The 27,816-nt window shown below is 47.0% G+C and overlaps 2 protein-coding genes across 2 annotated transcripts in view; one reads left to right on the forward strand and one right to left on the reverse strand.

Annotated features, from left to right (window-relative positions):
• Window positions 1-666: 666 nt before the first annotated feature.
• Window positions 667-26,642, reverse strand: Eno4 (enolase 4). Its single transcript, XM_021151658.3, has 14 exons — window positions 26,424-26,642; window positions 24,391-24,519; window positions 23,222-23,412; window positions 16,639-16,793; window positions 14,652-14,821; window positions 14,419-14,550; window positions 12,321-12,374; window positions 10,883-10,939; window positions 9,661-9,828; window positions 6,953-7,078; window positions 5,291-5,486; window positions 3,771-3,838; window positions 3,146-3,263; window positions 667-1,725 (listed from the first exon to the last, which is right to left on the reverse strand). Exons 1-14 carry the CDS (start codon window positions 26,586-26,588, stop codon window positions 1,598-1,600), a joined length of 1,857 nt encoding a protein of 618 aa, XP_021007317.1. The 5' UTR covers window positions 26,589-26,642; the 3' UTR covers window positions 667-1,597.
• Window positions 26,461-27,816, forward strand: part of Hspa12a (heat shock protein family A (Hsp70) member 12A) — a 148,882-nt gene continuing 147,526 nt past the window's right edge. Inside the window, exon 1 of the mRNA XM_029472581.2 lies at window positions 26,461-26,589. Within this exon, the coding sequence (XP_029328441.1) occupies window positions 26,587-26,589 (3 nt within the window). The 5' untranslated portion in view covers window positions 26,461-26,586. The remainder of the gene's footprint in view (window positions 26,590-27,816) is intronic.

Below are 27,816 nucleotides of genomic sequence, written 5' to 3' on the forward strand. Positions count from 1 at the left end.
CACCACAGTCCTCAGCTCATCTGGGAGTGCTTCTGCCAAGGCCTGCCATGCACGGGTCGCCTCCACCAGCGAGCAACTCCAGTGGTTATAGATAATGTTATACATTTTATGAGGAAGGGGAGGTGGGGAGAGGGGGGAGGGGGAAGGGAGAGAGTGCAGGAATATGAAAATGAATAAAAGGAAAGCCCTCTGAGAAAAGTCCCTACCCATTGGTGAGCACAGTCCTCGGGTGAGCTACTGTGATTAGAGTGCATTCTGGACTTGGGCTGGCATCAGGGTGCTGACCTGGTCGGTTGTTTTGCTGTGGCTTCATTGGTTAGAGTTATATCCGTCCCAAGGCATACTCGTAGCACTTGCGTGAGAAACACCTCGAAGGCCAGGTGAACATCTTGCCTTATCCGTCCTGCCTTTAAATGGATGTTCCTCTCCATCTCCTCTGCCCTACTGTGTGTCCTTAAGTGTCTGGAGAGACAGTGGCCACCACAGACTGTGACATGTGTTCCCAAGCTTGTAGTGGCACTGACCAGCCAACTCCCCCATGCCATGCTCTAACAAGTCTGCTACTGAGCCTATCTCAAATCACAGCTCTGAGAGGAGGCTGGCTCTCCTGTGCGGGCGTGACGTTCTCTCCCTTCACCATTCTCTTCAAACAGACCAAGCCCCAACTGAAAAAATTCTGCTGCAGGCCAGGCCAGTGCAACTTACCCAGTCTTTAGTTGCAGATCACCCTCATTACAGCTCACCTAACAAACAGTAGGATAATGTGAAGGACTTACTTCACTGTTCTATGTTTGAATGTTTACTTTAACTCCCTGCTAAAAGCCCAGCTCTGGCTCACAGAGGAGGAGCGTCTGTCAACACGGATTTGACCTTGGTGCTTGTTTCTTGGTGCTGTGGTAGGAGGGCACTGGATGGTTGTAAAAGCATTCATTTACAAGTGTTTTTTATTAAGTTAATCCCACTCATGTTTCAAAAGGGACCTAAGGAAAAAAAAAATAATACAGGGATGATGAACACACCAGAGGGATGAGGAAAGGCACAGACATAGGTAATCAAGTGTCAGAAGCTAAGATAGAAGTATCAGTACAGGCATAGGTAATCAATGTTGGAAGCTAAGATGGGCAAGGCTTGGTGCATGTTGGTGGCTAGGCAAAGCATCTGTGGTCCAAGCACAGAGGCCCAAGAGAAACAAAATCAGAGGATGCCTGTGTGGTGCCAGGAGCTACTCAGGGAAACAGTCTTTTGGTGCTAGAGCCGCTCTGATTTATGAGGGGTTAAGGTGTGTGACTGGGCGTGAACCTGACATGGAAATACATTAGCCTCTCATGAACTTAGGTCATGACCTTCAGAAGGAGACAGTAGAGCTAGTGTCCCATGGCAAAGTGGCCTCGAAAGTAAAGCTCATGAGCTGCAGGCAAACCCACCAGGCATATATTTTACCCGACGGTGAAACCGAAAGCATGCACATGTTGGTGATTATACTCATTTACGGATATAAGTGGAGTTCAGAGTGGAGCCGCCGTGGAGACACTTCACACCAACTGGCCCACACTGGTGGAGTGACTGTGCCCTGGGAGTCCAGAACCGGGAGGGAGGCTCATGTTTTAGCTGATTCCTCTATCACCTCTGTGGGGAAGATGGAGTCCAGGGGCCCAAGAGTTTCCTCAGCCATTGTGGTAGTAGCATCCTCTTGAAAGAAAGAAAAATTGTGTTCTTCACTGAAACCTATTTAAAAATAAATAAATAAATAAATAAATAGTTTACCGTACTGACCCAGTGGTGCTGATTCTGATGTTACACCGAAGGATCTGAAGATCATCAGACCCAAAAGGATCTAGAGCTCTCAGAACAGTCTGACACTTGCCCTGTTCTGCTTGGGTTTCACCTACCGTTGTGACATTTGGAGGCAACTGCTGTACACTAAGCAAAGGCCAGCCCTGCACATGAATGCAAACTACCTACTCTAAGGGAAACCACAGCAGACAGGGACCATCCTAAGAAGAACCAAGTAAAATAAGGGCCATACTTAAGTGGCTGACATTTTGCCAAGTGGGAGTGATGCTACTATTTGTTTTGCTAATTTGGGGCATTCTTTGAGTTTATCTAACAGCTTTAGAGAAATTCTCCCTAATCACTTAATCCATTCCAGGATGGCCCTGGGCTAGCACCTTTAAAAAGGGGGGTGGGTCTCTGATCTCTTCAGGTTCTTTTTGATGTTCTAAAGCAGCTGACTTTCTTAGGCACTGGTAGATAGGAGAAGTCTTTGAAGGCCCTACAAGTCAGCAGGACAAAAGATGAGATGATATTTAAAACAATATAATGTCACCTATGGAGGTGCCAGAGACTGACAAGCCATGGTATCATATAGTAAACAGCATGGCCTAACTTTGGACAGCCTTTATAAAACTCAGAAACTATCTTCTAATTACGCCTTTATTTCTCCTGAATCTTAGGGTGTGTTTGAAGATCTCCATATTTTTTTTTAAGATAGGGTTTCTCTGTGTAGCCCTCTGATACTTTCTTAAATCATAATTTTATCTGTATCTCTTTCTCTCTCTGCTGGCTACGGCCACCATTGGGCCAATGGGTAGTTTTAAAAAGTAAAGATGAATATTTAGTAAGGATTTCTCCAGCGGGGACACAAGAAGCTCGCCATGCAGATGTACAAAGTTTGGGTCTCACAAACCATCAATCAGTTCCTTTCCTGAGGGACCTTCGCTCCTCTCTGTGAGACCATGTTAGAATCAACACGCCGCCTACTTATTTGAAGTAAAACAAGTTGTTTCCAGAAGGAACACATCTGCCTTTAACTTTCAGGGGCTGTACAGAGAAACCTTAAGTATAATTTGGGCCATAACAAAAGGGAGTCTTGGAGATTCCAATCAATTAATTCTATTGAACACCACCAAGCAGCCTATTCAGCAAGGAGAAGGGTGGCAAGAGTCTTAACCATTCAGGTAAATAGATAATCCATTAAGCCAACAATGGACATTGTGGCGAGTGCTATCCTGCTCTTGTCAGCGTTGATTTATAGTCTTTGGGTTGTCCCGCCCTCCTGCTGAGGGACTTCTATTCCCTCCCTTCCAATCTTTGTTCCCTTATTCACTGCTACAGGGGAAAACAAAGCAGAAAAAGCCGCACATACCCCATACTCCCCTCTGGATGAGTTCTTCCTCTATAGCAAGAAGGCGGTTGTATTTGGTCATCCGTTCACCCCGAGAAAGACCCCCCAACTTGATAAACCGGGCACCGAGTCCAACAGCCTGAGGCAGGGGTGGGGAGAGGGGGGGGGGAACAACTTATTTTAAACAGCAGAGTCTTGGTTTTAAGCAGCCCTTTTAGAACTGCTCTGGGATTCTGTGAGGGGGTTTTCTCTTCTGGAAGTAAAGTGGCCTGCTGGCAGGCTGAGCGCTGACAGTGAACAGATGGAGGGCCTGACAGTCCATCAGGCACTTTACCAGTCCTGAGAGTGTGCCGATTTCATCGGGGCACGGCCTGGCCTTTTGCACCTCGTTTTAGGAAGAAGATTACAAGTGTGCACCCCCAGTCATTTTATTGCGCCCATCATTTTCCCTGGACGTCAATTCTGCCTCTTTTAAAAAGTTCAAAGATGAGCGCTTTGCAAAAGGAAGCTGTCTGGCTGGAAGCCTGTCTATTTCATAAAAGGTTACTCGACTTTCTCCACCAAAGACTGCATTTCCCTGAAATACCAATTCATCATAAAAGCGGTGTTTTGGCAATTCTGCAATTGACCGTCGTTCTGCACTTACCAAATCGACAAGGCTGTCATCAGAGGACTCCGAGTCTGTGCTTCCAAAGACAGCCAGGAGCTTCTTGCCTGCAAGAGTGGCTCCTGTCAGTCATGTGTTGTTTACACGAAGTTCACATTCGTACAGGACTGTGATCACAGCAAGACATTTCCTAGATGTTAGGGCTTCTGGGGATGGATTGACGATCTGACCACCTGGGCATTCATACCCAAAGCCTTCATCTTTATTACCCCCATCTGTTTAGTTCTTTTTCAGTACCTTATATGCTATTTAAAAGTAGAGGGAGGGGCGGTGGGCAAGAGAGATGCTCAGTGGGTAAAAGCACTTCCTGCACAGGCAGGACGACGTGAGTTTGAATCCCTGGGGCCCCTGTAAAAGCTGTGTGCTACACCACTCGCATCTGTAAACTCAGTATTTCCACAGGGAGAGGGGACAGGAGAAACCTGGGAAGCTCTCAGAATGGCTAGACTGGTCTGTGCCGTGCCGACGAGGCTGTCCTCTGACCCACGCTCACAGTGAACAGTCATACCAAAGCACAAAGGCATGTGACACCGCCCTTAAGATCCATCAGATGTAAGGTACAGGTTATCACTACTGAAAGGGTGGGGGAGAGGGTGCTCAAAGCAGATCAGCTGATAAGATCTCAATCCACTGCACATTTATTTGAAGGCCAAAGGATACACTCATGTCTTGATCCTCAGGAAGCCTTCTTCTATCTATTTAGTCATTCATTCATTCCTTCATTTACTGAGGTAGGGTGTCTCATTATCTTAGAATTTCACCAGCCAGCCAGCAAGTTCAGGGATCCTCCTGTCTCTAGCTCCCATCACACCATCAACACCATCACTGGGATTATAAGCCTACACTTGACTTTTTACATGGGTTCTGGGAATTGAACTCAGGTCCTCCTGCTCATGAGCATGCACACAGGTTGTGGTGTGGAGAGACATTCACAAGGTCTTATCCAGGTGTGGCAGACTAACACATGTGGTCCTCTGTTCCCTGGTGGAGCTCGGTGCTTCACCTTTATGAATGCCAAGCTGTTTCCCTGAGTCTAAGGACTACATTGTCTCTGGTGACCTGATGAAGGTACCAGCTGTTTCCCAGGGCAGGATTCAAAGCTTTGGGCCTCTCCTGTGGCAGTAAGGGCTGGGTACCCCTTCTGAGTGTCTCTGGTATTCCTCTTTACCCCAAACGACCAGCCTAAGAAGACAGGTGTGCTAAGATGGCTCTGCCCTCTGGAAGAAAACCAGGCTTTAGTCCCTGTTAGGGGTAGAAAGCCCTGCCTGCTGTGAGGCGACCGTGGTAGCCATCATTGAAGGGTCTGACCTCGTGGGCTACGGCTGCCACGGAACATCATGGTGCCAGTCCCTAAGCTGCACTCAGTCCCACACGATGGCTGAACTTCCTTTGCTTTCAAGATTTAATCCTCGATTTTCATTAGCTTAGACATACTGTGTGGGTTTGGCTCCTTGCATGACCAAGCCATTACAGGTCTCACAGATCAATATTTTGCTCACCGTTGATAAGATGGGTTATGTCCACCAAGTCAGACATTGTGGTTTGGTTTGTGTGCTTTATGATCAGTCCGTGGGATTTCAGGGTGCTTATATTTCTGTATTCTAGGAGTTTAGAGACGCTCCCGGAAGCGGCGCCTGCAATTATGTAGCACCGGGAAGCCAGAGCAGCATAGAGGCTGTCCCACTGCTCGGCGTCCTGGGCAAACAGTTAAGAGTGGATCGTTAAATAAAGCCTCGAACACAATCACAAAACAACAGGAGTAATAGCACATAATCAAGTCATACACATCATCTGAAACATAAAATATTTTCCGTGACATCCGTGCCCTAAGGATCCCTGTGTCACTGTCAGACAAATGAGAAGCTTTGTGGAGAGAAGTGAAGTGGCAACTAGTTTGATTTGAGCCTAAAGATCTTGTAGAAAAAAAAATAAAAAACAAAATTCAAAAGCATTAATGCCTCACATATTATCCTCACTCTGACTGTGGAGTTCTTTAAGCCCCGGGGTATCACCATTAAGTTTTGTCCATGGTGCAGTTAAACACTGACTTGGCTAGAAGATTCTTCGGCTATTTCTATGAAACAAACGGACACCTGAATCAAAAGGCTTGGAAGAGCTTTAACCATGTCAGTGATGGTGAGACCACTGTATGGCATGAAATGTATAATTAGGTATGTGTGTGTGTGTGTGCACATGTGTGTGTGTGTGCGCACATGTGTATATGTGTGTGTATGTATGTGTGCATGTGTTTGTGCGTGTGCATATGTGCATGTGTCAGAGTGAGGGTCTGTGAGTGCACGCATGTGTGTATATGTTTATGCATATATCTACATGCACATAGAGTTATCTCGGCCACTGGACCTAATTTCAAGCCATCCTGTATTTGCTGACTGTGCAGGTGGAAACTATCACGTTGACAGCTGTCATTAGAACGCTTAGTGAGGCCCTGAGTTCTGCTGTGTTTTCTGAGAAGGAGGAGAAGGAGCTGGGAAGCCCCAAAACTCCACACTAGCTCTGTCTGGCTTTCCTATTGTGTGGCATGTGATTAGTTGTCTCAGATGTGTGTTTAATACACAGATGGCTCTCAAAGGCTCAAAACCAAGAACTGCACTTTTGGATGAGGTCTTTCATATCCTATAGCTGACCCTTGTCAGGGGCACTCATCTGAATATACTGCAAAGCCTCCGGACCTCAAACCTTCTAAAAATATAGCTGTTACTTTTATGCATACGTAGTAAATGGCCTTAGGCTGAGAAATATCTGGCCTCATAAAAGTCCTATTTCCATGAGCACATGAAAATGATATATGATTAACCTATCGAAGCACCGGCTGGCACAGCAGGGACGGCTTCCATCAGTCAGGCTGCTTGTAAATACACAGGTACTCCTGAAGGGCTTGCGAATGGCTCGTTTCATTTCACAGACGGGCAAGCTCCTAGGTAATTGTGTTCCTGCTATTCATTTGCTTAGTAAGTGCCTTTTCATAAATGCCAAAACAAAGTAGCCCAGCCCCAGCCCAAATTACAACACATTCCCAATAACAGAGGTCCAGAAGAATGGGGTTTTTGTTCTGCTTTGTTATAAAATGTGGAAGGTGAGAACGCTTACTTTATCCCGTGTAAAATATATGTTCTGAGACAGAAAAGGTGGGCCCTGCTTACCTCCTTCCTGAAAGGATCAATTAAGGCGATTATGGAAGGATACTTGTTGATCAGGTCCACGTAGAGCTCCACCATCTCAGCTGCGCTTTTGTGGGTGCCCACCATCACTTCGTACTTCCCTTTACTCTGCAGTGTAAGGAAGGCGGCGAAGGATGAGGGGCGGGCTCTTCAGGAGCTGCCATCCACACTCTTTCTCATGCTGACAGTTAGGAACTAGTTCTCTCAGGGCACGATCCGCTCGACGATCTATGTGCCCTAACTTTCATGTGGTTTGTAACCTGGGGAAGCCAAGGCACCCATTGTCTTTGATGCCCCAGGGAGAGCTCTTCACACCGACTGTGGATGAAGCCTTCTGTACAACAAACCGTCGGGCACAGAGTGGGAGGAGAAAGGCTTTCTACTTAGGTTCATGACATGGCTGTGCAGGCCCCCAGCTGCCCAGGTAGGTAGACAATAGCCCAACCCCTACAAACTATTGTCACAGAGCGGCAACACAGGCCTGCCCACTCTGGGACCCACTATCTTTCAACTCAGTAGGAACCAAATCTCCCATTTCCCTCTCTGTGAACGTTGAAAACTGTGAAATCAGGGTGGAGCTTTTACATACTAATATCCAAGATGAGAATCAGGTGGTCCTGGGAAGGTGTTGCAGGGGAGCCACGCTGCCCGAGAAAGGAAGGTTCTGGTGCAAGCCTGTTCATTTGATTTCTGCAAAGACTCTTAGCGTTAAGTATGAGAGTACATGGGGTTGAAGTTTAGTCCTGTAAGACGGAGCAGCTTGTGTTCAACTTTGTGATGTGGGGTGGCACCAGGGATGCTTAAGTTAGGGAGGGAGGTGGGCTGGGGGGTGCGGGGGGGGGATGTGGGGAGGGGCTTTGCTAATGCACCCCTGCTGTTCCAGATAATAGATGGACTCTACCTGAAGAAAGCAGGTTCCTAAGAAGCCCACAGTTAAATGGATTTCTACCTTTTTCACATTAAAAAAGCAGTAAGAAGTCTTAGCTTCTATAACTGAGAATCTTAAAAATCCTATCTTGTCAGTGAAGAAATGCTAATGACTTTGAACTCACGTTATGGTAAGAACTATCTGATATCGACCTAATACATTTTACTGAATATGAGCAATAAATACCCATTCTAGTTAGCACTGGCAGTCAGTATATTCATAGTCCTTGGTATACATTGCTGATGGAAACAGGCAATTATTTTTTCTTAATGGTATGCTCAGGAACCAATCATTACATGAAGAATAGGAAATTACTTTAGACATCCCTCTGTGTGCTTAGTTTCTTTAGAAGTAAAATAACTTTTTAGAAATCAGCCAAAAACTTAACGGTTCTTCTATACTGCTCAGATTTTTCTTTATAGTGAGAGTTAGAATCACAGTTAAGTGAAACCCTATGTGCCGTGTCTCCTGAACCCGACATTAATTACCAAGTTAGCACTCGTGTGCCTCAATGTGACTGGCATTTTATAAAACCAAGACTCTGCACGGGTGCATCTGAGAATGGGAAATGTATGTAAAACAGGAAACTTGACTACATTTCCTCACAGTGATTCCCAGGTATAGAAATGAACTGCTGCCGGGGCTGTGGTGGTGCATGCCTTTAATGGCAGCACTCGGGAGGCAGAGGCAGGCGGATTTCTGAGTTCGAGGCCAGCTTGGTCTACAAAGTGAGTTCCAGGACAGCCAGGGCTACACAGAGAAACCCTGTCTTGAAAAAAAAACCAAAAAAAAAAAAAAAAAAAAGAACTGCTGCTGTCACCTGGGGGTGGGGACTCGGGGAGGTCGGGGGTCAGCGAGGTGGGGACTCGGGGAGGTGGGGGGGGGTCAGGGAGATGGGGACTCGGGGAGGTGGGGGGTCAGGGAGGTGGGCACTCAGGGAGGTAGGTAGTAGGAGCAGTTTGCATTTCCTTTTAAAATGTTTCCCTCTATAGGTGAAATGATTGCCAGGTGATGGTCCAGGCTGGAGACAATAATGTATTTAGTTGAAATAAATCCACATTCCTCATAAACTTAGTAACTTGGGAGTTAGGCTCCTATCATATATGAAGCCCTATGAGCAGATCCCCTGTATAAGCAGCAGTGGCTGCTCTATGGCAACGTAGTTGATGGGCTTGAGTCTGAATGCCTGACAAATTCAGCATTTTATACTCACAAAACATAACAGACTGTTAAATTATCTCTCAACAGCTTTCATGATTACACTATAAATCGTGCAATTAGATAGGTTCCTAAGAAGTCCATAGTGAAGGGCTTTAAACCTTTTTCAATTAAAACAAGAGATTTATATATTATTTTATATGTGAGTGCACTGTAGCCGTCTTCAGACACACCAGAAGAGGGCATTGGATCTCATTACAGATGGTTGTGAGCCACCGTGTGGTTGCTGGGTACTGAACTCAGGACCTCTGGAAGAGTAGTTGGTGCTCTTAATCTCTGAGCCACCTCTCTGGCCATAACTTTTTTCACTTTTAAAACCATTTTATGTGTCCATTTTAATTGCAGAATTTCTATATAAAATCATGATATTTTAATACTGCTTCAAAATTAATAGTACAATGTTTTCTAGTCAAATAACTTGGTCTTCTCAACTCCATTTCTATTTGTGCATGTATGATAGCAACTGTTAAGAAAATATTCAGGTAAATTCTAATTTAAAAACTGTGTCCTGTAAACCGGGTGTCTGTGCAGAGGGGAGACTTACATAGTCCATCAGCTCGTGCCCAGCACAGTTGATGGCGAGATGGAAGTTCACTCCCAGTTCCAACCCCAGGTTTGAGCAGATCACCTGAAGAAGCAGCAGTGGCTGCTCTATGGCGTCGTAGTTGATGGTTAAACAGCCAAGGTGAGATACCTTGCCAGTGATCGGTGGCTGCAAAACCAGAAGAAAATGGTACAAGTCACCACAGTGTGGTAAGGTTATTGGAAAGCTCTGGGATAGGACGCGGATCTCCAAAGATCTTTTCCCATTTTGGATGATTTCTGCTTCCAAACCCATCCCGCACCCACCCCTGGTCTGGGCTTACAATTCCCCGGCACCATCCTGCTTTTCTCTCTTCGGTGTGCCTGTATACTCCTCTTGACTGGCTCTGCCCTTGAATGCTGGGCTAACCTGAGCCACAACCACCAGGACATCCCTGTAAACACCCATAGTTCTCTAGTCAACTCTCCTCTTCAAAACCTACTTTCTTATGTTTGGTTTTCCTCTAGGTGAGCCTAACTGTAATATTAACTTTTAGTCTTTCTTTCTTTCTCTCTCTCTCTCTCTCTTTTTTTTTTTTAATTTTTTAAATTCTTTTTTGGTTTTTTCGAGACAGGGTTTCTCTGTAGCCCTGGCTGTCCCGGAACTCACTCTGTAGACCAAGCTGGCCTCGAACTCAGAAATCTACCTGCCTCTGCCTCCCAAGTATTGGGATTAAAGGCATGCGCCACCACCGCCCGGCCCATTGTGACACTTTTTAAATTAGTGCAGTGAGATAACTTAGTGGGTAAGGCACACTCCACCTAGCCTGGCACCCGAGTACCACATGGTAGGGGGTGGGGAGAAACAGACTCCTCTGAGCTGTTCTCTGACCTCTATGAGTGTGAGCATTGCCTTTTCTTTTTCTTCTGTTAGTGATACAATGAATATCTAGGCTGTCCTATGTCGGTCTGTTATTCATAAAGATGGTCTCTTGCCCACGTCTTTCACCTATAGGATCGTATCCAGTCCTGCTGCTCCTAAAGGCTGCCTGGGCTCTTAAGATCTCAGTTAACTGATGGTGGCTCTCCAGGAAACCCCCAGCCAGGAAGAGGGAGACTGAGGCCTCTGTTAGACTGAGCTCTGTATTTAGCACTCTTGGAACAAATTCTCTCTCATCGACCTAGACCTGGTCTTGGAAGCAACATGCTAAGGAGGAGAGAGGGCCCACTCAGCACCTGCTCACCTGAGCTCTTTTGCTCCCATTATGCCCTTTTTTGGTCTCTTGTTTTGGAGGTGGAAGCTATGGGAAGATAAAGAAACATGTTACTTGGTGTACTGGCTAGTTTTGTGTCAATTTGACACGCTGGAGTTATCACAGGAAAAGGAGCTTCAGTTGAGGAAATGCCTCCATGAGATCCAACTGTAAGGCATTTTCTCAATTAGTGATCAAGCGGGAAAGGCCCTTGTGAGTGAGACCATCTCTGGGCTAGTAATATAAGAGAATAGGCTGAGCAAGCCAGGGGAAGCAAGCCAGTAAAGAACACCCCTCCATGGCCTCTGCATCAGCTCCTGCTTTCTGACCTGCGTGAGTTCCAGTCCTGACTTCCTTGGTGATGAACAGCAGTATGGAAGTGTAAGCCGAATAAACCCTTTCCTCCCCAACTTGCTTCTTGGTCATGATGTTTGTGCAGGAATAGAAACCCTGACTAAGACACTTGCTATTTTCAGACATCCCTGAAAATGAGCAGAGCAGTGGACCGTGGCTGGCTATTCTTAGGGGACTAGTCTTTTACATTACGAATTCCACTCCCGTTCACATGTGTACAAAGTTGGCCAAAAATACACATGTGGAGATCATTCCATTAACGCCCTTCTTAAAGTCCTTAACTATTTCTCAAACTCAAATGCATCTCTAGTTCATCCTCTCCCTCTGCCTTCTCACTCACCTACACATTCATGCTACCAAAGCATACACAGGTCACATTAGGAACCCTTAGTGTGTGCACATACTCCTTGTGTGCACACACTCCTTTTTGGGCAGGTGGAGACCAAATCCTCTCTTGACCGCTTGCCAGTGTGGGATTTGCTTTCACAGGCCCAATATTCTCAGAGCAAAATCAAGGTAGATTTGATCTTTGGCAAGAGCCAGATGTCATGGAATAATCTGCAAATCCCAGTGGATGAACTAAGCAAAGAGCTAGTTGTCTCAGAGAGTAGAATGGGACTGTTCAATATCCTCAGAAGACAGCTCCGCTGCCAGTGAGCAGTGTGTGCACTTGGACCAACGGGAATCTTCAGCTGTCAGCGTGGCACAAACCCAGAGTCACCTAGGAGGAACCCTCAACTGAAGAACTGCCCAGGTTAGACCAAGCCAGAAAGTGGTATCCCCATGGCTTCGGTTTCAGGCTCCCGTTTGAGTTCTTGCCCTGACTCAGTGACAGATTGTCACCTAGATGTGGAAGCCAGATAACCCCCCCCGGGGGGGCTGCTTTCCTGGTCCTGGTGACTGTCATACTGTCATAGTAGCAAAAGAGCAGACTAGGACTGACTTGATTTGCCTGGGAAACCCAAAACAAACAAATACGCTTTCCATAGTGACAATAGCAATACTGAGTGACCTCCACACTGAACGGCAAGCTGGATTTGAGTGTCAGCAGTCGCCACAGCCTCCCTTGACTCACCGTCTCCATCGCTCTGTTAACTTGTTTCTGAATTTCCAGAAGCAACTCGACACTCTGTAAGCAGAACAGCCAGGGTGGACAAATGTACAATTTTAGGTTTCAAATAGGAAAGTCATACCCTGATGGCCATGTGTCCTGGGACTGCTCATGGACTCCCCATGGAGGACTGCCAGTCTACATAAATAAGACAGATGTTAATCTTGGCCCCCTGTATGGTTTGTATATTCTTGGACCCAGGAGTAGCACCATTTGGGGGTGTGGCCTTGTTGGAATAGGTGTGACCTGGTTGGAGTAGTTGTGTCACTGTGGGTGTGGGCATAAAAGACCCTCGTTGCCTGGAAGTCAGTCTTCCACTAGCAGCCTTGGATGAAGACATAGAACTCTCAGCTCTGCCTGCACCATGCCTGCCTGGTTACTGCCATGCTCCCACCTTGATGATATTGGACTGAACCTCTGAACCTGTAAGCCAACCCCAATTAAATGTTGTGTTTTTATAAGACTTGCCTTGGTCATGGTGTCTGTTCACAGCAGTAAAACCCTAACTAAGACACCCCCCCCCCCCCCGCCTTGTTGGGCTAAGTGTGAGTGACAGGCGGTGCCATGGTATCTTCATTGTGAAAACTGGCTAAATGGTCTATCATAGTCTCTAGGCTAAGCTGAACAATGCACGGCACAGGTCACCAAGGAGGCCTGGCTAAGTTAGTTTGAATCCACTGTCAATGAAGGAGTAGAGCACAGTGGGAGGGAGGGGGGAAGGCTGGAGAGAAGGTTCATCTGGAAGGTACACTTGTCTTTTGCAGGGGACATGGGGTTCAGTTCCCACCATCTACACGGCGGCTAACAATTGTCTATAGTTCCAGTTTCAGAGAATTCCAACACTCTTCTGGCCTCTTCAGGCGCTGTAAACACAGGGTGCATAGGCATGCGCAAACACACACACACACACACACACACTCACTCTCTCTCGCAGGCAAAACAGCCATGCGCATAAAATGGAAATAAATTAATCTTTGAAAGGAGGAAGAGGAGGCGTGCTGTGATGGTGAGGGCTGCACAGGGGGAGGGTGATGAGGGGGGTCAGGCAGAGCATTTTGGGGCCTCTCTCGGCACAGGAGATAGTGACTCAGGATCCTGCCCGATCCTGACTGTGTGTAGTCTAACAGAATCTGACAGCTGGTATGTCGTATATAAACTCTAGTCACAGCCGGGCAGTGGTGGCACACGCCTTTAATCCCAGCACTTGGGAGGCAGAGGCAGGCAGATCTCTGAGTTTGAGGCCAGCCTGGTCTACAGAGTAAGTTCCAGGTCAGCCAGGGCTATACATAGAAACTGTGTCTCCAAAACAAACAAGCAAACAAACAAAACCAAAAAACCAACAAACAAACAAACAAAAAACAACCCACCTCTAGTCACCTGAAATTTGTAAAGTGTGAGGTAATAATTTTGTTTAAAAAGGGCTCTTCTTCACAGAGAAAGTAAGTGAAGCTTTTATCAGACTTATCCCCACCAACTTGGGAAAATTTCAGTCTTTGCAGGAGGCAGTGGGAATAGTCTCCTCTGCTTTTTCTGAGAGCATTCACCATAGCATGAACCACCATAGTGTGAACCACTATAGCGTGAACCTTATGCAGTTATTCCTAAGCAGGGCAGGGTAAGACAGCACCACCCCTGAGAACTGAAGCTTTGACATAGGATGCATTCATTCACTTCCTCACATAGGCACTGACAGCCCCACGGGTGCTGGGCCCGCCTGCTGGCCTGGAGTTCTTCCTAACACAGCAGGTGTTGGAAAGCAGGTTTCTGTTTGCTGCCGCCCAGAAGTCAGGAAAGGTCCTCCTCCTGGTACCTCAGATGCTGGCTTTTCCAGGCAAACAAGACCTTGATCCTCGGAATTACAAACATGAATCAAGGCTGTCTAAACTAGACCTCTAAGAGGGTCTGTTTCCTTTTGGCTTTGTCCTTGCTTTCTTCCTACTTATTTGATTCCCTAAAATACCATTTAATTCACTTTCCCTTGATCTACTCGAAAATCCATCAGTGATGCAGGTGGGGGGAAGGGGGAGCAAATAGGAAAATTGTCTTAGCCGTTATCAGGTACTTGTTTGGCTGTTAATCCAGGACTGGGAATACAAATCACTTCTTTCATTAAATGTAGCTTCCCAGGTGACGACTTCCCACAGCTCAGTACAGATCCCATCAGCAAAGGCATAGAGAATGTCGATGGCTGCTCCTGAAAGGCAGGGAGAGTGAGGGGAGAGTGAGAATGGCAGCTCCTGGTACCTCCATGTTCCTGGCCCCATGTTCCATGTGCTGGGATGTAACATGACTGACCTGATCATGCTTCAGTGACGCCAGGGTTAAGTAGAGAGGATCACTGGCCAAGGTCGCACTGGCTTTGGCCACTGCCAGGGACACAGCGCCTATGGCCATGCTACCATGGAGGACTGGTTCAGGGGGCTCCGGGGGTGAAACAGGTTTCTCCAAAAGCGTATCCCTCCGTCCTAGAGAGGAGAGCGTAGAGAAACGATTCTTTTCTAGACATCTCACTGGGATAAAACCACACTTTATTGCTGTACTCACAGAGGACCCAGCACAGAGGAAAGGGGTGAAAGCCAAGGCTGGGCCTTCTTAGCTCCTGGGGAATTTCCAGATTTGCTGACTTAGCAGTATTCCGTCATCCTCAGCCGTGGATTCTGCCTAATGATTTTTAGGCCACTCACCATAAACTTGGTCCACGATTGTGTGAGGTGGATACTGCTACCCCCATACTTGCTTTTAAGTAAACTGGGATTTGTTGTGGAGGACACAACATATTGGTTGCCTACTATGTTACAGGAAGTAGGTGCAAACTTGCTTTAGAGTCTGAATTTCCAAGCCCTGCCCTTTTACATATCATCACAGTCCCCACTGAGATCCTCTTCACATGTTTGCCTAACTTGCGGGTCTTTCTCTCTAAACCCAGAGAGCGCCATGCTTTGCTGCATGTTTGCCTGCTATCTTTATTCAAGCCCAAGCCCGACAGTCAATCTGGAATCCTCAGGTGTCTTCACTCTGCTAGTTCTCAGGCAGCCTGTCTGTCCAAGAACAGAGTCCCTCCTAAGCCTCCAGTCTCCTGTTCTTCCCCACAGCTACCTCAGGTCCTCAGTGGAGATAAGATGCATCAGCACCCAGCACGTGGTTAGTACAGAGCAAATCCCTGCCTCCATTGTAGTTTCTCTTCCCTTAAGCTCTCAGTTTTGTGAATCAAAGGCGAATGGAGGGTCACTGTGGGCCCCCACAGGCAGCTCAGTGGAGTCTGCCACAGCATCTGGGGCAAAGCCTGGGTCAACTGCAACTCTTTGGTCAGTTGTGTTCCCCTCTCTGAACCTCAGCAGCAGGAACAATGAGGTCAAGGGCCTCGTTTCCATCACCTCAGCTCCTTCCTGGCCTTGAGTTGTCTCAGTTAATGAAACCCACTTTCTAACTGGATGTTCACCTGTACCTGGGGTCGTGTTAGCTGATTCGACTAATATAAAAATGCCCATGATTCCAGGGGTGGGTCTAGTGTTAGCAGACTGGAGGGGCTGCTGTTAGCACTCTGTTGGAAGCATGGAGCAGAGGTCAGATTGTAGCAAAGCTTCATGGTCTAGTTTACAGTAAAAAAATGTGGGACCAGGACAGAAACATTGTACCTTGCAGGTTAAGGTTTGTATTTATAACTAAGAATAAGTTCCTGTTTCTTAGGTGAGATGTGAACTGCTTGCGACCCCATCCACATGATGTAATCCTTACCATGTCCCGTCCCTTTCCTTGTGTCTTTCTAACAAAGTATAGCAGCCAGCTCTCTCACTCTTGTGAACACCTTGTCTCTCCTATAAAGGGGAATGAATTCAAGAGGCCGGAAGGGGCTGCTCTCTCAAATCCCGACTTAGGGTGCGGCACCCCAACATACAGCTTGCTTTAACTGGACAGTCGTGGGTTTGATCTTTCCCTCCAGGTGATTCTCAGGTTTAACAGATATGCAAACAGAGTTTACCTTCATCAAAGCAGACTCTTTACTGTGGGGGCTTTTTTTTTTTTGATTGCTTCATGGAAACTTTCAAGGAGGTGGCAAATTCCTGCCCTCCACTGTTTAGGAAGTTTGATTCAGCAAGTGCTCAGCTATGAATAAGAGCACCATCGTTTTGTATCTCAAATAAAAATGGAGGTAAGCGTGGGATAAAACCTTGTTACCCAGCACAGCAGCAAGGGAGGTGAATGGGACCTGGCGGGGCACTGTCCACTCCTTCCTCCTCACACGGTTAAAACCAAAGGTGCCAGGAGATGCCAAGCCACTCACCTGCCTTCTGCCCTTTCTTTTTGGAGGGAGGTGGGGGAGGTGGTGGCGGTGGCGGCGGCAGCGTCACTGGTGGAGGTGCAGGAACCAGCTCCTCCTGGCTCTTTTCCAATTCTTTTCTCTCTTTATCTTCTTGTACTTTATGTTCAAAGAAGGTCCTGAATGGCAAGAAATATGTCTTTACAATGGGATGTCACGTTTTTACCGCTGACCCTGAGGTAATGTTACAATAATATGATTTTTTTTTAGTTAATGAGGAGCAAATTAGGTTTAATTTCCAAGGTTAATAAAATTAATGATGGCGTCGAAGCCATTTTTCTTTTTTAGGAATCAAAATTCATTTTGCCTGGAAAGCCACGTTCTCTAAGGTGTTCATCACTGAAATGATTTAAACTCTTTTTATACTTTCAAAATAAAACTTGAAGATGTAATTTGACTAAGGGTGACTGCGTTTTTCTTTTTATATAAATGACATTCAGAAGCCAAACCATTCTAGACAGGATTGTAAGGATGTAGTTCCCTTTCCTCCTTATTCTCTCTGTCTCTGTCTCTCTGTCTGTCTCTCTGTCTGTCTCTCTGTCTCTGTGTGTGTGTGTGTGTGTGTGTGTGTGTGTGTGTGCGCGCGCGTGTGAAGGCCAGAGGTGTGCAAACTCTCCAGGAGTCAGGCTTATGGTGAGCTGCCAGTGTGAGTCCTAACTGCAGGTCCATCTCTCCAGCCCCCCTCCCAACCCCCGCCCTTTTTCCTTTTGATGAGAGGCAGGTGTGTGCGACTTAAAATGAGCATGTAAAAAAAAAAACTGTGGGGAAACCCTAGTAGAGAAAAACTACCCAACATTTCACCACCCCTCCCCCATTCTCGAATTAAAAAGATAACAGCTTCCATAGACAAAAAAGAGAATAAAAACATCCCACAGAAACACGAGTCAGAACAGCGTTGCATTTCTAAGACCATATTCTTGGCACAAAGGAGATTTCTTTAAACCAGAGGTGACAAAGATAGGAGATAGAGGACTGCCTGGCAGTGGTGGCGCACGCCTTTAATCCCAGCACTTGGGAGGCAGAGGCAGGTGGATTTCTGAGTTCGAGGCCAGCCTGGTCTACAGAGTGAGTTCCAGGACAGCCAGGGCTACACAGAGAAACCCTGTCTCGAAAAACTATATATATATATATATATATATATAAAGGGAGATAGAAGAGCAGGCTGTCAGTCATTGTACAGGTTCTGCAGGACCATCTGAGGCTACAGAAGTATAGTCTATGAGGCTGAACCCGCATGTAGATTTTGAGAAAACAGCTGGGGCTGGCACTAGGGTTGCTGTAGCAATCTGTAGTTTATTTGAAATCTGCTGGGCCAGACAGACTAGGGACAGAAGTGAAGTTAACGAGTTTAGAAAAAAATTTTGTCTCAAATGTACATTTGAAACTGTTAGGTTTATAACTGATAGTTGGGGAGAGGAGTCCCAAGACCAGGGAAAGAGGGAGAGATGCCACTCTTAGTAATAGGCAATAGGCAGGAAAACAAGCTGTTGGTTGGCAGGAGTCCTTATCTGGAGTCTGTTTGAGAGTTCTTTAGAGGAGCCAGGAAATTTTAGATTGGCTATATAAGGCTAATTGGGGAACAGCTGTTACCTGGAAGCAGGGTCTGATTGTGTTGGGAGACTATAGTGCAAGAGGCTTTTGTTACATCAGAATAGTCTTTCTTGGGGTGTTCAGGTAGGTGGGTTCTGAAATTGAGATATCTCAGGAACATGGATGATTGGGGAGGCTCTTGGTAGACTCTGAGAGGGTCGGTCTGGAACAGGTTCTGGGGGTGGAGTGAAAAGGATGAAGGCACTTGGCTTTGGTTCCCAGAGGGGAACTTAAGTGGTCAAGGGGACAAGTGGTCAGTAGTGGGGGGTGGGGAGCACTGGCAACCAGGGCTGCTCAGAGAGAGGCTTTGAATAGAGGCACAAGGTAAGTGCTGTGAGGCACTGAAGGGGGAGGGGTCAGGGAAGGTGAGGACAGAGTTTGTTGGATGACCTTGACCCCAAGAAAAGTCTAGCCTTGAGAAGAGGGGGGAGTTGGGGGGGGGTCAGAGAGGAGGTGGCTTAGGTTTCGTTGTGTCTTATAACTGGGAGTATAGGATTTGTTCAGTGTATGATGTTGGAGATCGTCCGGACAGTTAATGACTTTAGGGAAGTCCGTTGGTGGTGGATTTTCGGGAATCATTTGGGCAAAGGAAAAGTAGGAGGGTGAGAAGAGAGATGAGATGTGTGTAGGATTGGGTGATGAGAAGGGAACAGGAACCAGAAGGTGAGGGTGAATCCTGACCAGGGGTGATCGATTGGTCTGATGTGGCCGCCTGATAGGAAGGAGCTGCCATCCACACACAAAGTGTGGCCAGAAAGTAGCTAGGAACCCTCTTGTGTATGAGAATAATCAGGTCAGAGGGCTTTGAGGGGTTTTTGACAGGAGTGATAGGGTCTGGGGAACCTTGAGGCAGAGATGAGTGGGGGAGGGTTGAGGGAGCACGGGTAAGAAATTGAGTGGCGAGTTTTTGATAAGAGAAGTTTTGGAGGGATGGAATCGGAGACGGAGGAGGAGATTGGAATCCTCTTGAAGTGAGAACATGAGGGAGGTATCGGTGGGCATAGGTGGTGGGGGGTTGGGGGGAGTCAACAGATTGTGAGGGGATTCCGGAGTTTGTTCTCTAGATTTAGAGATGAGCTGAGAGGCTTAGGGGAGAGGGGATACAAGGGGGTGGGGGCAGCTACGGCTGGTACTGTCTATAGAGTTTTGTGTGGCAATGGAAAGGTTCTAGGTAGTGTTTATGTGTTTTGGAAGTGTAAGGATGGAAAGGTTTGCATAGACAAGAGAGGCAGAGGGCTGGTGTAGCAAGGAGAGCATTTTAAGTATCAGAAACTGTGGGTGGGAGGGAGGAGGAGGTGCGGATGCGGCTTGGTATAGGGATATCAGGAGTGAGTATTTAGGGAGGAAATTTGCCACGGGATGAGGAGCAGAGATGGGTGATTTAAAGTGGGGGGCTTTTGGATTGGGCAGAGAGAAGATTTAAGATGGTGACTTTTGGGGAGGAGGGTCGAGCTTTGGGAGGGGAGCTCTGGTAACTTCTGGAACTCTGGAAATGGAAGAGCAAGGCTATCCGAGAGGGAAGGGGCTGCAAAGGAGGAGGTTAGCTATACACTGAAGCAGGTGGGAGGAAAGGGGAGAAGGCAAGCCAAGTCTGTAGCAAGTGCCTGGCCAAAAAGGTGGGGACTATAAATCCTCGAGGGAGGACAGTCCAGGTCAGTTGTCTGGGATTGTTGAGTATCAGGGTCCACGAATGTGAAAGGTCTTGGAAGTGGACATCCAGGAGGACCAAGAAGAACGTGTCTTTAAGATTTACGACTATAAGAGGTGGTACCAGGGACAGTGGACGGGACATCACAAGGGTTAGAGACTTCCGGGTGTAAAGGGACAGCAGCCGCCTTGATGGAGTGAAGGTCCTGGACCTCCTGTTAGGTTTTTTTGACTGTTAATATGGGAGTGTTTGTAGGGTGAGGAGGTGGGGCATGGAGATGATGGGTTTGAGGCCCAGGCCGAGGCTGGTTAAGGGTGGGGAGTAGAAGGCTTATATGTGTAGGCAGGAGGGTCTTTGAAGATGACAGAGAGGAGAGGCAGTGTTCCACACAGTGGTGATGTGGTGGGACACAGCTCGTGAAGAGCTGAAGGAGACTTGAGTTCTACACTCAGCTAAGGTGTCAACCATGGTGCAGAGTCTTCGTGTAAGAACTTCAAAATACTGCAGCCCACAAATGTTCTCATCCTTTTCAAAGGGGCTCTTCTTCCCTCCCTCCTTCTGTCTTTCTTTCTCCCTGCCCTCACTCTTCTTTCCTCCCTCTCTCTGTCTTCCTCCTTCCCCCTTTCTCACTTTGTCTCCCTCCCCCTCCATCTCCATTGATCTTCCCTTCTATGGAAAAAAAAAAAAAAAAGATCAAGATCAAGTAAAAGAAAGATCCAGAAACAGAAGAACATGTATCAGTCTAGATTTGGTATGGGGTAGGGGTGGGGGGGGGAGGGGGGGCAGGGAGACTCCAGGAGAAGGAAGTAGAAGCTGTGGGAAAAAAATAATAAAAATGACAATACAGCCGGGCGTGGTGGCACACGCCTTTAATCCCAGCACTCGGGAGGCAGAGGCAGGCAGATTTCTGAGTTCGAGGCCAGCCTGGTCTACGCTTTTCAGGACTCCCCACCCCAAGGTTATCATCTAACTCTGAGGCAAAAAAAGAAAGAAAGAAAAAAAGCCAGCATGACATTGCTCTTGCCTGAGTAATACAACTGAAGAGGCTGCAGTTGCCCTCTGCTGAGGCAAAGGTGTTGAAGCCTTCCAGCTGCACAAAGGAAAGGTAATTCTAACCCAGTGCTGCGTGTGGCATTGAATAACACTCACTCAGCCCTACTTGGTTCTCTGATGTTAGAAGTTAAAAAAAACCCTAATCGAGGGCTAAAGGTCTCTAAGACTTGGTTGTGGCTGGAGGGCAGAATGTAAGCAACCAGACACTGTGACCCACAGGGAGAGGTCTGAGGAGCTCAAAGGTGGCCTGGAACAGAGGGGAAAGGACTGTTCTCTGGATGTGTGACCTTTTTTTTCTTTTTTTCTTTTTTTTTTTTCTCCGAGACAGGGTTTCTCTGTATAGCCCTGGCTGTCCTGAAACTCACTCTGTAGACCAGGCTGGCCTTGAACTCAGAAATCCGCCTGCCTCTGCCTCCCAACTACTGGGATTAAAGGCGTGCGCCACCACCTGATCTTTATCCTGAGAAACTTCTCTGATGAGCCCAGGAAGTCCTGTGCAGCAGAGACCAGGGGGCCCTTCATGGCCTTACACAGGAAGAGTGTAGCAGTGGACTTCAGGGACCTCTGACTGCTTAAACTGTCTGTCTCCCCAGCTCTGCAGTCTACATCCCAGCTTCTTAACCTGCAGGTCATGATTCCCCACGGGCTTACGTAAATGACTGCTGGGGTTTGCAAACTATTTGGTGAAAGTAAAAAGGTCTCTGAACACTCATGTGCACTTCGCAATGCCACACAACTGTCCTGTTACAGACCACCAATGAACACAGCCTGAAACACCTCAGATTAAACACTACTGTCCATTACACATTGTAGTATTTTATTATATGTACAAGCTTCTTGATCTTGCTGAAATATCATGGTTTAATTCTACAAAATATAAACATTTACTATCTCCCTCATCAGGTAAATATTGAATCAGTGTGTCTTTGGGTTGCACTGTTAGAATGTCTGAGTTTCATGAAACGTCGTCAAACAAGAGGGCCGAAGACACAGGTCAGCAGTTAAGAAAAAAAGCTGCTCTTGTCGAGAACCCTAAAGGGGTCTCATGACCCTTTCACAGGGGTCACCCAAGACCACTGGGAAACACAGAGATGACTAATAATAGTGCCAAAATTATAGTTATGAATTGGCAATGAAAATCATTTTTATGGTTGGGGCTCACAGCCACCTATAACTCCAATTTCAGGAGATCCAATGCCCTTTTCTGGTTCCTCTGGGCAGCAGGCATGCCCGTCATACACATACATACATATATGCAGGCAAACACTCAAACACATAAATGAAAGTAAATACAATTTTAAAAGATTTTAAAAGTCAAAAATGTTAATCGAATTTTAGCTTAGGATTAGGACAGAATTTCAACAATTTATGATATGCCTCTAAACATAATTCTGCTTTGAACTGTATTTATGCAAAGCAGGATTCTCAGCTTTGACTCCTATAAAACCAAATATTGGCCAACTCTGGGGCTGGCAAAATAGCTCGGCAGGCAAAAATATGTGTCTCCCAGCCTGGCAACCTGAGTTTGACCCCTTGGAACTCAGCATGGTGGAAGGAAAGAACTCACTCCATCAAGTTTTCTTCTGACCTCCACAAGTGTTCAAGTGTGTGCTGTGGCAGGCACACACACACACACACATCCACTCATGCACACAAAATATTCATCAACTCCGAAAAAAGTTGAAGGTGCTCTGAGTCTTTTGGTATCAACTATCCAGCCAAGATTTAATTCTAAATGTAAAAACACATCTCGTTTGGATGCAAACTGCTTTAGTCTTTAATGAACAGTAAAGTTATACAGCAAAGAATCACCGTTACTAGTCAATGTTTGATTGGTTTACCAATTTTACATCTCTAAGCATAGGAATCTCTTGGGGTGGCCTGCACACATGACGATCCCAAGCTCAGTGTCCAACACCCGTGGAAAGGGCTGGGCGTGGTGAGGAGTGCTTGTTGTGTTAGCACGGGGCAGGCAGAGACAGAGGGGCTTACTAGCCAGCCGGTCCAGCTGGATTGATGAGTTCCAGTAAGTTAAATTAGGATCCCTTGTCTCAAAATACAAGGTGGAGAGCAACCAAGGAAGACAGCTGGTGTTGGACTCTGACCTTTACAAGCTTGTGCACATGTGTATGCAATTTCAGACTTCTTGGGTAAATCAGGACGGTGAGTGGCCTAAGTAACTCTGCTCCACAGAGGAACATGAAGACAACGAGGCGTTTATAGCTGGCCATTATTATTTTGAAGTGGAAGCTGTACCTGAGCCTGTGGTCCACCTCTGCCTGGTTGGAGGGGACCAGACCCCACAGCTCCTCTGTGATGGACTGATTGATCCACTGCACAGCTGTGCTCACGGCCTGGGCCCTTTCTGACTCCTCTGCATCCAACACCTCTGGCAAAGCGTTCTCCACGACTTCAAAGTGAGTAGGGATCGCCACGGAACAGATGTACTGACAAGGACACAAACGTGTTCTGCATTTTCTCTCCCTCTCCCAGGAGATTGACTTAATCTAGCACTTAACATTAATAGTATTTTATCATCAACTTCAAGGGGGAAAACAATACTTTTTTTTTTTTTGGCTCTAATGCACATCTGTTGAAACATTGAAGAAACTTGACTTCATGAAACATTTCAAATTACCCTCTTGTTAAAATATGGGTCTAAAATTCCCATGTCAAGCTTTCACTATGTCTCCAAGAAACAGCTACAGATTTAATCCTTATTACTCTCCCCTCAGAGGCTGCGACAATTATATTTGTAACAAGTAGGAAACAACATGAATTAAGCTGTTAAATTGTTTTCAATTTTTAAATTTACTTTTGTTTTCCTGCCACAGAGTATCCTGCAGCCCAGGCTGGCCTTAAACTTACCATGCATAACAGATTTCCTGAGATAGGGTATCACGTATCTTAGGCTGGCCTAATCTTACTATGATTAACAGAAGGTTTCCTGAGATAAGAGTATCTCCTAGCCCAGGCTGACCTTAAGATGACTAAGAATAACAGAGGATAGCGTGACTGCTGATCCTCTCGGCCTCGGTTACAGGAGTTTACCACTACTTCCAGCTGTTAAATTTATCTAAATAAATTGTCTAAATTGTTACTCTTCGTATCTCAAACACATAAACCCAAATGTAGACGTATAGAACTCATTGCATCATAATGTCATAATATTTTTGTCCCATTTCCTCCTCCCCCCACAAGACTATTTCCAGGCCAGCACACAGAAACGTAGAACACACAGCATTGCTGATTGTTTGAGTCAAGCTTTTATGAATACCTATGAATAAATACATATGTTCGTATATACACAGCAAAAATATTGAATTTCAAAACCATTAACTTTCTGCAACTTAGACAACTCTTGCTAGTTAGTACAGAGATGGGCAGGACACACAAAAGAACAAATTTTTTTAACTGCCTCATACCTTGGGGAAATTTTGAATGGTGCAGGAGATTTCCACCTGTAGAGTAGGAAGTCCCAGGCCATCCAGTATGGTTTTCCCCACTATTTTGCATATGGAGGGAGGCTTCGCAAGTTTAGAAAAGTAGTTTGCCTTCAACACACACAAAAACAAAAATTAGAAACCACACTGAATTTATCTACAAGGCCAGACACATTGAATTTCCTACAAAACATCTCCACATGTGTCCTCCTTCCTGGATCTGGGTTAGCTCCACAGCTCTGCTGGGACAGCATGTCTTATTAGGAACCCTGAGACCTTTTTTTGTTGTTTGTTTTTTGTTTTTAGAGATAGGGTTTCCTCTGTATAGCCCGGGCTGTCCTGGAACTTACTTTGTAGACCAGGCTGGCCTCGAACTCAGAAATCTGCCTGCCTCTGCCTCCCTAGTGCTGGGATTAAAGGCGTGCACCACCACGCCCGAGACCTTTCTTAACCCACAGACTTGGTATCTCTCTCCAGCAAGCCTTTCTATAGCAAGCCGACTGACTCCCTGATCCTTCTTCCCAAGTTGTGGAAGTCATTGGTCTTTATACTGTGACATATTCAGATTTTAAAAATCTGAAGGGGACGATTTTTATCCCTGCCCACCCCCAGGCAGACACCTGGCTTGTCAACAGTGAAAACCGTGTTCCCCTCATCAACCATCAGCTGATGCACAGTGACACCTAACTCCAACAGGCCTCTTGGGAAGCTTAGTAACTGCAATATCCTTTAAGTGGCAGAGCAGAAATGACTTGGAAAGGATCCAAGATTGACTTCTGAGCGCTCTGCCCACTATGGGCGCTGATACCCTTGGGCAGGTTGACCAGGGTTGTCCAAGAAAGCAGGCTGAGCAAGCCATGAGAAGCAAACCAGTAGGCAGCATTTCCCCCCCCCCCCCCATAGCCTCTGCTGCATTTCCTGCCCAGACTTCCTTCAGTGATGGGCTGTGGCATGGAAATGTAAACCAAATAAACAAGTTCCTAAGTTGCTTTTGGTCAGAATGTTGTAGCAAAGGATAGAAAGCAAACGGGGCCGCCCCTAACTAAGGTATGGAGTTCCCAAAGAGCTGTACAAACCAGTGCCAGGCTGCCTAACAGACTAGGAAGAGACCGGGTGAGGTGTCCTTTTAGACAACGAGTTAACAGTTCCTTCAGCAAGAGACAGAGGGATTGAAATCTTTATCAGGCCTTCACTCACCTATTCCACAAAAAGTCTATAATTGTCCCTATGTCTCACAGTGCAGGGGTTGGGGTGGGGGTGGGGTACTAGTTAAATCCCTGAGGCACAAGTTCTTTATTTAGAAAAGGGTTTTTGTTGTTGTTGTTTGTTTGTTGTTGTTTGTTTGTTTTTTAAAATCTTGCAGAGCTTCTAGAGACGAAGACGAGCGGTAGGTACTCCAACTCCTTTCCAAGCACAGGGATCCCCCTCCTCAGCAGCCAACCATCAGGTAACTCAAAGGATTACTAGAGGATGGCCCTAGGAGAGCTCAAGGACACTCAGTCAACAACCGAGAGGGAAGAGTGAAATCTGCATTTAGGCAGTCACTGGCCCAAGAAGTTGGGTACCTAGCCAATTCAGGGTGCGTGAGGTTTTCACACCTGGGATTTGGAATCTGAGACATCTGGGGGGGGAGTGGAAGCCAGAGGAATGGGACCCGGGGTGGGCTGCAGCCAAGTCTCTGGCATTCGTTTCGTGGTCCAGCTTGCGTCCCCGCCCGCAGGTAAGGTGAGTTCGGCGTCGGGTCTGTGGTTTAGAAAACCAACGGCAGGTGAGCTCCTTGGATAGTAAAGAAGCTCACCAGTCTCGGAGCAGACCTGAGTTACAGACCCATTCAGGGTCCTCTTGCCAACTCTCCGCATCCTCCCCGCGCAGCACGCTCGCCTTGTTCTCAGCTGGGCATCCCCCAACCCTTCTGCCCAGCAGCGCGCAGGCGCGACTCCGTGGCGCAGGCGCAGACGCAGCGCGCTGCCGCAGCGTGGGCCAGAGGGAGGAGGGAGCTCCCCGCGCGTCCCTACCAGGTGCCCGTAGACGTCCGCAGGCTGGAGGTAGAAGGTGGAGTTGAGCAGATCTTCCAGCTTGCGCGGGACGTCGTTCTCCTGGTAGTACGCCATCGCCTGCTGCTTCAGCTTCTGCAGGTCCCTAGTGATCCCGCCTCTGCGGCTGCCGTCTTCATCCCCCATGGTAGGAGACTTAGAGCTACAGCGGGGTTTTGCCAGGGGGCCCGCCAGCGTCTTTTTGTCGCTAGGCAACGCAACGAGATCACGACCCCTAGATCTCGCGAGGCTTCCTTCCCTTGGTGGACCGAGACTCAAGCTTTCCGTTCGGGACCCATCGTTGTTTGGTCCGCACTTCGCCTTTCTTCAGTGCTTCACTCTTAGTGCTCTCTCGTCCCCGTTTGTCACTGTTCCTCGGACAGTTTTGCAGACGGGGAGGCATTTAACGATTGTTTGAGTTCATTTTGCAGAAGCTGGGGAGCGGTACCCGCCACTTCAACTCTTGCAGTTAACGAGGGAGAGGGATGCAAGAGCCCAGGGTGCCCTTCCTGAGCCGTGGAGGTCCTGGGCATGCATCCCTTCCAACCCACGCACTGTGCTTGCTGCACGCCTCGTGATGCTCTCTCTCAGAAAGCTCCCTTTGGGGGAGATTACTGAGGGTGAAACCCAGTGTAGGAAGTAAGGCTGATGATGCTTTAGAGAGACCCAAGGCTGGGGTGGAAACCATGCAAAACGCAGCCCGTGAGAAGGTCCTTGGGTCATGGTCTGTGCAGTGGGCTGCCTGTTTCCTGTGACAGTCAGGTACCAGACGCAATGATAGAACTTATTTCTGTGCTCTGGTTACTTGGATGGTGCAGGATGATCCAAGTAATGGATAGGAGTGGGCTGAGACAGACCGGGTGTTTTCGTTTTTTTTTTTTTTGTTGTTGTTTTTTTTTTTTTTTTTTTTTTTTACTGTTGCCTGTTTTATGTTCCCAACAGAAAGCAGGTTGCTTAAAAGACTTATGCCTTCATTGCTCATCTGGAAAACGTAATCTTACCTGCTCTGTCCGCTGGACAATCACTTATTAAAATAACCCCTGAGTGCGAAGAGGCATTTGGGAACAGTTGTTTTCCATAGATGTACTGTTGGATGTAGGTGGATAAAATACCTGATTCTGTAAGTACGCTTATATAACCGAGACCTATTCCTCCCTGCTCTGGACTCTCCTGGCGCCCCCCCCCCCCGCCCCCGTGTCTCTTTGAGGACGATTTCCTTTCTGTGGTGTGATGGGTCATCACACACTTGCCCTCCCCTACTGGCTGGCTGCAAGTCCTTTGATGGTGGAAGCAGAGACTTAGTCATCTCCTTGTCCATCGCAGAGCTGAGCACTCACAGCTGGGATTTTAGTGCACCTTTGTTTAAAAACGAGCC

Source organism: Mus caroli, unplaced genomic scaffold (genome assembly GCF_978045245.1).
Source record: "Mus caroli unplaced genomic scaffold, Mus_caroli_1 scaffold_20, whole genome shotgun sequence".
In the NCBI taxonomy this organism is placed as follows: domain Eukaryota; kingdom Metazoa; phylum Chordata; class Mammalia; order Rodentia; family Muridae; genus Mus; species Mus caroli.